Here is a 10,000-nt window from a genome sequence, read left to right as displayed (position 1 = left end):
CACCCTTCAGAGCCTGGTCCCTCTCTAAGTTTCTTCCTCGGTTCCTGCCTTTCTCGCGAGCTTTTCCTAGCCACTGTGTTTCAACTTCTACATTGCTTGCTCTCTTGTGTTTTAGGCTGGGTTTCTGTATAATCACTTGGTGACATCTGCTTTATAAATTGTTTGGATAGATTTTGTGTGTGTGTGTGTGTGTGTGTGTGTGTGTGTGTGTGTGTGTGTGTGTGTGTGTGTGTGTGTGTGTGTGTGTGTGTGTGTGTGTGTGTGTGTGTGTGTGTGCGTGCGTGTGTGTGTGTGTGCGTGTGTGTGTGTGTGTGTGCATCATACCATCCTGGGTGATGTTGGTCAGATCAGTAATGATCTTGTTGACCTTCTTCCTCTTGTTAGGGTGGGCGGAAATCGAGAGAGGCATGCCTGCAGCCTACACCAAACAGAAAGACACAGTTAAAATGACCAACCAATCACAGACTGTTGATTAGAAGGATGATGATGGTGATGATGATGGTGGGTCATTTCCCCTCCTGTGTCACAACTGAAGACTGGGTGGTTGGTCACTCATGTCCATCTGTTTGCTGGATCACAACACCATTAGATTTAAGGTGGGGTTCTAGGGAGCCATTACTCTGTGGCTCTGGGCCTTTGAGCGGCTGGTTCTGTGGGTCTGTATTCCATACTGTAGTTGATGTAATTGGTTTAATCTGTTGTAACTGAAGCTCCTGCTGGAATCCAACACCCTGCAGCTATTATTACTGCATGTTCCACTGAGTGTCACTGTTACCACTTACACACACACACATCACATACCCACTGACACACACACATACTGACACACACCAAAAACGCATACACACACACACCAGGGTACGCTGGGTAGAGACAGGGAAAGGTGGGAGAATGCAGGGTTTAACCTGATGGGTTAGCGTGGGGGAAAAGGCCCCCAACTTCAGGAGGACGTGAGGCTGAAGGCCTGGGGGTCTGAGGGTCCCATTACCCCGAGCAGAGGGGCTTCTATCCCCCTCACTATTCCTGTTTTAGCTGCAGATAAATCTCCCGGGAGGACAGCTGACAGGGAACGTCATCAGTCAGCACATTCCCAAACACACACATCCCGATTCCCGAAACACCCAGCTCACCCCCTAGAACTCCCAACATAATTCTCTCGTGAGACGTTCACGTGGTGTCGGAGTTATCGGACGTTTGGAGTTCTGACTGGTCGTTTTTTTTGTACGACCCTCCAATTCATTTTACCACTGACCTCTGACCTTATCAACCAAAACATGATAACAAATCAGTTTCTGACCATTACAAACTGGATAATGTAGCTAGTTTGTCATATATTGTAAAATATGTCATATTGTCAATATTAAGCAAGCTAGCTAACTTAATTATTAGCAACGGTAGCAAGCATATCGGGAAAACTATCTAGCTAACTACCCAGTTAGCACATTTGGTTTCTTGTAAGTTGTGGAAACATGTGTTTTTGTTTTTTTGTTTTCACCTTGGCTGTGGGAACGAAGCAATACATTTCCTGGCCGGTAAAATGTTGGTTTTCTAAATGTTCTGAGAACAGAAGTAAGACTTTTACCTGTTCTGGGAACTTTCATTTTTAGTTTGCAGGAAGTTTCTAAGAATGTTTAACTCTGGTTCCTTGAAAGTTTTCCAGGGAGGTTTTATTAACGCTCTGAGAACAGAAATTATGAACGCTTTGAACACGGAAATTATAGATTATTTGTAGGTTTTTGAATAAATTCCACACAATGTTTCAATAAGATAACACTGCTAGCTTATTTCATTTTTTTACTCCTCACACAGATAAGACACATGGAAATTAATTTCCTTAGCCATTAATCATGTGAACACTTTTCTTTTTTGTTATGACAAGGCATCAGTGGAATTTGAACCTAAGATCTTCTGTTCTCTATACATGAAATTAGTTCACTGCGCCACCAGGGCTGCATGTACACAGACAGCTGAATTCTGATCTTTTGAGCAATTATTGACAAAAGTACTGACCTGATTGGCCAATTAGTGAAAAAATTATCAGAATTAGGCAGCTTGTGTAAATGCAGCCCAGGAGCTAGCAAGCCATGTATTTTTTACTCCTACAAAGCTGTTAATTTTAGTCTATTCAAACAGACCCCATTTCAAAGGAAACAATCACTCATTAAGATCAGGTGTGGCCAATTAGTGGGCGTGGCCAAGGCACCTGAACACACTCAACAAGAGAGAGGAAGAGATAGTTTTGTTGATGCGGAGAACGGAATGTTTTTAAATAGCATTATAACAGCATTCTCTGAATATTACTAAAGATTTCTTGCGGTTTTTAATAAAAAAAATTCTTAATGTTGTTGGAACAAATTGAGAACATGACTTTGATAGAACAATGAGGAAATCTGTAGGAAACGCTATGCTGAAGTGCTGAAATTCAAATCAAATCAAATCATATTTGTCACGTGCACCGAATACAACAGATGTAGTAGACCTTACAGTGAAATGCTTACTTACAGGCTCTAACCAATAGTGCAAAAAAGGTATTAGGTGAACAATAGGTAGGTAAAGAAATAAAACAACATTAAAAAGACAGGCTATATACAGCAGCGAGACTATTAAAGTAGCGAGGCTACATACAGACACCGGTTAGTCTGGCTGATTGAGGTAGAATGTACATGTAGATATGTAGTATGTAGATATGGTTAAAGTGACTATGCATATATGATGAACAGAGAGTAGCAGTAGCGTAAGAGAGGGGTTGGCGGGACGCAATGCAGATAACCCGGTTAGCCAACATGCGGGAGCGCTGGGTGGTCGGCCCAATTGAGGTAGTATGTACATGACTGTATAGTTAAAGTGGCTATGCATATATGATAAACAGAGAGTAGCAGCAGCGTAAAAGAGGGGCTGGGTGGGGCACACAATGCAAATAGTCCGGGTAGCCATTTGATTACCTGTTCAGGAGTCTTATGGCTTGGGGGTAAAAACTGTTGAGAAGCCTTTTGGACCTAGACTTGGCACTCCGGTACCGCTTGCCATGCGGTAGTAGAGAGAACAGTCTATGACTGAGGTGGCTGGGGTCTTTGACTATTTTTAGGGCCTTCCTCTGACACCGCCTGGCCGAGCAATTACCGTACCAGGCAGTGATGCAACCAGTCAGGATGCTCTCGATGTTGCAGCTGTAGAACCTTTTGAGGATCTCAGGACCCATGCCAAATCTTTTTAGTTTCCTGAAGGGAAATAGGCTTTGTCGTGCCCTCTCCACGACTGCCTTGGTGTGTTTGGACCATTCTAGTTTGTTGTTGATGTGGACACCAAGGAACTTGAAGCTCTCAACCTGCTCCACTACAGCCCCGTCGATGAGAATGGGGGCGTGCTCAGTCCTCCATTCCTTTAGTCCACAATCATCTTCTTAGTCTTGGTTAAGGTGAGGGATAGGTTGTTATTCTGGCACCACCCGGCCAGGTCTCTGACCTCCTCCCTACAGGCTGTCTCATCGTTGTCTGTGATCAGGCCTACCACTGTTGTGTCGTCTGCAAACTTAATGATGGTGTTGGAGTCGTGCCTGACCATGCAGTCGTGGGTGAACAGGAAGTACAGGAGGGGACTGAGCACGCACCCTGTGGAGCTCCAGTGTTGAGAATCAGCATGGCAGATGTGTTGCTACCTACCCTCACCACCTGGGGGCGGCCCGTCAGGAAGACCAGGATCCAGTTGCAGAGGGAGGTGTTTAGTCCCAGGATCCTTAGCTTAGTGATGAGCTTTGAGGGTACTATGGTGTTGAACGCTGAGCTGTAGTCAATGAATAGCGTCCTCACGTAAGTGTTAATTTTGTCCAGGTGGGAAAGGGCAGTGTGGAGTGCAATAGAGTGCATCATCTGTGGCTCCCACAGAAGAACATTCTTGGAACGATTTGAGAACATTATTTTAAATAGAACCATGAGGAAACCAGTAGGAAACGTTATGCTGAAGAACTGAAACTCCCACAGAAGTTGTTTTTTCAACGTTCTTCCCAATGTCAAACCAGTTGAATAACGTTCCTAAAACATTGCCAAAATGTAAATTAAATGTAACCATGTTTGAACTTTTAGGAAATGTTCTGTTAAAATAATGAAATACCAAAGAAAATACTGTTTTTTTGTTAAGTTTTTGAATGTGTGGAGAATGTCCCAAAGACAAGTAACTATTCGACACCATTCCCAGAAAGTTGATGGAAGGTTAATGCAAAATAACCTCAGGACAACCAAGCTCTAAGAAACACGTGGTTCTCAGAACAAAATGTGTTAGCTGGGTAAATTATTATTGGTTAAAGAATTGTTCTGATTTTAGAAACACTTGAACTTGAATCATGCTGGACTGACGACTCCGAGCACATGAATGGCTCATCATACCACCGACATCCCAAACCCACTCCAGCCTGATGGACATGAAATGTGAATGGTCCCGTGAGTGTTGAAGAATAAAGGGCAAAATCCATGCAGCTACTAACCAATAGCTAGAAAGCCATGTAAGTTGATACCATACCATGAATACATGAATGAATGCATGCTGTGAGACATGCTGCCGTACGTGGAGGACACATGACACACACTGACCAGGACTTTTACACCTGAAACAGCCCAGCAGAGCCCAGCCCAGCACAGAGCAGGCCTTGCACGGCATAAACCCATGTTGAATCAAATCTAAAACCAGTAGATCGCCCAATTCATTCCTTAACAGTGAGCTTGTCTGTACCTGGCTGACAATTAGACCTGCAGCAGTCCATTATTATCACCCCCAGATAATAGATGCCATTTAGCAGAAGCTTTTATTCAAAGCGACTTACAGGAATGTGTGCATATATTTTATGTATGGCTGGTCCTGGGAAATAAACCCACTACGATGGTGTTACCAACATCCTGCTCTACCAACTGGTAGGAGGTGATGTCACAAATGTAGCCTTACCTCAGGAGAATTCTCAGGAATTAGAGAAGAAGAAAAGAATGTTCAAGGAGGAGAAGAAGAGTTGAAAGTATTCCAGAAAGTGTCCCAGTGCCTACCCTCCTGTACACCCAAGAGACAGTGTAGGAGCTGGGCTATGGAGGCCTGGGTGGGTGGGAGCTGCTTAAGGGTCTACGAGGAGACTGATATTGTCTCAGATGCTCCCGGGGTCTATGTATAGACCAGTATAGAACTAGGGGGGGGGGGGGTAGTGTGAAGAGGGAGGGAGGACAGAATTGTGGATAGAGAAAGATAACCACTTACCCCCTTTCCCTTTGCTCCCTGAGGACTGTGTTTCTCACCATAGTGAAGTGTCCAGTTCACCTGTTTATACCTTTAGAATAAACAAGTGGCTGTGTCCCCATATCACTCAGATCTCTGTTACACAACTGACCATATAGAGAGAGAGACAGAGAGAGAGAGAGAGAGAGAGAGAGAGAGAGAGAGAGAGAGAGACAGAGACAGAGACAGAGACAGAGACAGACAGAGACAGAGAGAGAGAGAGAGAGAGAGAGAGAGAGACAGAAAGAGAGACAGAGACAGAGACCGAGACAGAGACAGAGACAGAGAGAGAGACAGAGACAGAGACAGAGACAGAGACAGAGAGAGAGAGAGAGAGAGAGCATACTGAAAGAGAGGGAGATCGAGAGTGAGATAATGAGATATGGGTAGAGAGAGAGAGAAAGGGGAACAGAGTGAGACAGAGCTAGTGTCTAATCATCAATAGAGAATTTACTATGCATCCGACTTTAACGACCTATTTCAAAGCTAACCCTCAACCCTGTCCTCTAAACCCTGACCCATAAACCGAGCACCAACTCTAAACCTGACTCAGATTTATCAGAATGTATCTCATAACTGAAGACCCATGACTGCAGGGACTGGATAGTAGCCCCATGATGGTGATCAGGTAGTGTGTGTGTTGGTGGGGGGTAGTTCTTCTGATGTCTTTACTCTGATCACATTGTAAAAATGAGTCAGTGTTAGTCCAGCACTCAGCACTCAACCAGATGACTGGAGATCAACAGGACTAAAAATAGGAGAGGCCCTCCTGGCTGTGTGTGTGTGTGTGTGTGTGTGTGTGTGTGTGTGTGTGTGTGTGTGTGTGTGTGTGTGTGTGTGTGTGTGTGTGTGTGTGTGTGTGTGTGTGTGTGTGTGTGTGTGTGTGTGTGTGTGTGTGTGTGTGTGTGTGTGTGTGTGTGTGTGCGTGCGTGCGTGCGTGCGTGCGAAGGCCTAATGTCAGGGGAGAGAGCTGTTATCACCAGTAGGAGTGTAGCCATTCTCGTGATAAAGATTAGCATTGGTGTTTTCTCCTCAGACACAACAGACTTGACATTGTTTGGGTTACCACTCACCTGAGTCATGCAACAACAGCCATTTTGCTTTGCAGCAGAAGAACCCTGACACACAGCCCTCACCTCACCCTGGGATCGGATGAGGCTAAAGTTTGTGGCTAAAGATAGCGACCCAGCATGGGCAGGTAGGGTTTCACAGCTCTGGGATGGTGACTGACAGAACATGGTCAAGGAATTTAGAACACAGTTTACAGGAACTGCTGCAAAACTGTCTTCAACATAGACATGATAATAAAACACCCACGAAGGCAGCTAGCAACCTTCCCTTAATGAAAGGGTTTGTTTGATGATATATTCATCCCTTAGAGAAAAAACACACTATTTCACATGTGGAAAATCACATGATTTCACATGAAATTTCACTTTTTTTTCACATGAACACGTGTTTTTGATCACGCTTTCGTATGTGTGGTTACATGTTATCACGATGCTTCATATGTTGTCACATGTTATCACATTAACGTCACGTAAGATCACGTGTGAGCACATGAGCACGTGTTTTTGGAACACTCCACATGTGTTCACATGTGAAACATGTGGTTTTTCTGTAAGCAATCCATCTATGATGAGACTGCAACTGAGCTCACTGTAAAAACGAATCAACAGCATCACCTTGTGGACGACGGTAGGAACTGTCCCAGATGATGATTATAATATAACTCCTACCGACCTCGTCTCTCTTACCCAGTCCAATTGGAGGTGGGCATGATGCTGGAGACATAGGCAGAGACAGACAGACAGACAGACAGACAGACAGACAGACAGACAGACAGACAGACAGACAGACAGACAGAAAGACAGATGGCTGGAGAGTTTTACATCTGTTTTTTATTTATCTGAACGACAGAACACCAACTGAACAGCTCAGCTCTCACATCAATCAGACAAAACCTCCCTGCTATCTCCTCCCTTCCTTTCCCTTCCCGTCCCCTCCCTTTCTTATCACAATAAGGAAGTGGAAAAGGAAAAACCACCAAACAAACAAATCCTGATACAGAGTGTACTACTGTGCAATGCACTGACACACTTATATGAAGCAAGAAAGAAAAACACAGGCTATTTCATAATATTCATAATAATAATATACTCACAATAATCATGACAAAAAGAACATGAAAAAGAAGAGGTTGGCACTGCGTGCTGGTAGCTTCATAGATGAGTACAGTATTGTTCTCCTATAGAGTCAGCTCTTTGCTTCAGATTCAGGCCTTCATGTGACCAACTGGATTTTGAACCCGGGTCTCCTGCACTCCCCGAGACTGCATTAGGCCCCTAGGCTAAAGTCACAATGGAAGCACACAGCAGGCATGTAGTCCATCCTTTTACAAGTCAGCATTAGCCTACAGTTTGTCTTAGGACGGATGTTCTAGCTTCTCTCCTCTCATCCATCTCTCCTCTCATCCATCTCTCCTCTCATCCATCTCTCCTCTCATCCATCTCTCCTCTCATCCATCTCTCCTCTCATCCATCTCTCCTCTCATCCATCTCTCCTCTCATCCATCTCTCCTCTCATCCATCTCTCCTGTCATCCATCTCTCCTCTCATCCATCTCTCCTCTCATCCATCTCTCCTGTCATCCATCTCTCCATCTCTCCTCTCATCCATCTCTCCTCTCATCCATCTCTCCTCTCATCCATCTCTCCTCTCATCCATCTCTCCTCTCATCCATCTCTCCTCTCATCCATCTCTCCTCTCATCCATCTCTCCTCTCATCCATCCATCTCTCCTCTCATCCATCTCCTGTCATCTCTCTCCTCTCATCCATCTCTCCATCCATCATCCATCTCTCCCTCTCATCCATCTCTCCTCTCATCCATCTCTCCTCTCATCCATCTCTCCTCTCATCCATCTCTCCTCTGCTCGATCTCTCTTTAGCACATCCTCACCTTTATCTGTTTATTTTCAGCTTTATTCTGTCATTCCCAACGCATTCAATTCTGTTTTATTAAACTACATATCAAGTCCCATTTTCTCTCCCTATCCATGTTTCTCGCTCTCTTTGTCTGACATTTTAGATTGCGTTATAAAATACTTATTTTACATTCATATATTCATACATATCAACTATATTCTATATCAACTATACATCAAATAATATGTTTTATCAGGCAAAGCAGAGGAGGTCAAATTATCAGAAGAAGGAATAGTGATGACAAGGCTGGTGTGAACCAAGAGCTACAATGGTGTCCAAACAGGAAGTCTATAAAATAAAGAATGTGATCAAGAAAACCCCAGACCAAAGACACTTCAAAGTATTCAAACAGGTGAGTAGTGGATAGACTTCTGATTTTCATTCTTAGGTAAATTATGCAATGCACAATACTGACATGTCTTTTGGACTGACGAAGACCAATAGTTTGTCAGTCCAAAACGTGAGATCATAGTTGTCCTATGGTTATTTTGCATACAACATTCCCTCAACATTCTGGGAATGGTGCAGGATAGTTGCTTGGCTTTGGAACATTCCGAGCAGATTTAAGGAACTTGACGAAATAACGTTATTTTCTTGGTATTTCGTTACTTTAAATAAAAAAAATCTAAAAGTTGAAACATGGTTACATTTAATGACACTTTTGGTAATGTTCTAGGAACGTTCTCCAACTGGGAATGTTTTCAAATAGTTCGGAGGATGTTTAGTAACAACGTTCTTCGGCAAGAATTTCAATATTTCAGGATAATGTTTCCTACAGGTTTCCTCATGGTTCTATTTAAAGTCATGTTCTCAGAACATTCAGAAAACGTTAAGAAACAATATTCTTCTGCGGGATTTTTAGTACTTCAGCATAACGTCGTCTGAAGGTTTGCTCATGGTTCTATTCAAAGTCATGTTCTCAGAACGTTAAGAAAACGTTTGCTAAAAACCACAAGAAAACATTAATAACGTTTTAAAATAAATGCATTCCTCGTCAACTCTCTCTCTCCTCAGGTGTGTTAGCCGTGCCCGATAATTGGCTACACTTGAATGAATGTTTGTTTTCTTTGAAATGGGGTCTGTTTGTGTCTGTTTGTGTAGACTACAATGAACATGAACATGAACATTTTTAAACAAGTTTAAAAAAACATGCTAGCTCCATCCTGGTGGCGAAGTAGATTCATTTCATGGATAGAGAACAGAAGATCATAGGTTTGAATCTCACTGACACCGTGCCACAATAAAAAAAAATGCATGTGTTTGCGTGATTAATGCCTTAGCAAATACATTTCCATTTGTCTTATCTGTGCTTGGAGTTCTTAACACACTATTCTCGCAGTGTTATTGAAAGTCTTATTGAAACATTCAGTGAAAATGTAAAGGAAGTTATTCCATCATTTTGACATAACCTTTACATTTTGTTTAAAACATTCACAACATTTAGATAATGTTCTCAAAACTTTATTTAATTACCTTCAAATAACCCATCATTTCTGTTCTAAGAACGATAACAAAACCTCCTAGGAAAACTTTCAGGGAACCAGAATAAAATGTTCTCAAAACCTCCCTGCAAACTAAAAGCGTACCTTCCCAGAACAGGCAAAATGTTTACTTCCGTTATCAGAATGTTTAAAAAACGTTCAGTTTTACCGGTCTGGGTAACTTATGGCTTCGTTCCCAGAACCAATGGTAAACCAAAAACGTACGTTCCCACAACTTCCAAGGAACCAAATTTGCAAGCTGGGATTTCTCCAGAGCCAGTATA

General features: G+C 43.0%; 2 protein-coding genes across 4 annotated transcripts in view; both read right to left on the bottom strand.

Moving 5' to 3' along the window:
- The window catches only part of LOC135505160 (myozenin-1-like), an 11,267-nt gene extending 5,792 nt beyond the window's left edge, over nucleotides 1–5,475 (bottom strand). The window contains exons 1-2 of one of the 3 annotated variants that reach the window (XM_064924293.1): nucleotides 5,233–5,475; nucleotides 325–418 (exon numbers count right to left, since the gene is read on the bottom strand). In XM_064924293.1, coding sequence (XP_064780365.1) covers nucleotides 325–409 — 85 coding nt within the window. In that variant the 5' untranslated portion in view covers nucleotides 410–418; nucleotides 5,233–5,475. Of the gene's footprint in view, nucleotides 1–324; nucleotides 419–4,932; nucleotides 5,097–5,232 lie in introns of those variants that run through there. The other 2 variants (XM_064924292.1, XM_064924294.1) reach the window with 2 other exon arrangements.
- A 2,903-nt stretch (nucleotides 5,476–8,378) lies between these two features.
- The window catches only part of LOC135505159 (synaptopodin 2-like protein), a 16,630-nt gene continuing 15,008 nt past the window's right edge, over nucleotides 8,379–10,000 (bottom strand). The window contains 1 exon segment of the mRNA XM_064924291.1: nucleotides 8,379–10,000. This exon segment is cut by the window's right edge and continues 866 nt beyond it. The gene's annotated coding sequence lies outside the window, so the exon portion shown is untranslated.

Source organism: Oncorhynchus masou, chromosome 18, assembly GCF_036934945.1.
Source record: "Oncorhynchus masou masou isolate Uvic2021 chromosome 18, UVic_Omas_1.1, whole genome shotgun sequence".
In the NCBI taxonomy this organism is placed as follows: domain Eukaryota; kingdom Metazoa; phylum Chordata; class Actinopteri; order Salmoniformes; family Salmonidae; genus Oncorhynchus; species Oncorhynchus masou.
Note: the sequence above shows the minus strand (reverse complement) of the source record. Positions and strands in the feature narration are given on the sequence as shown.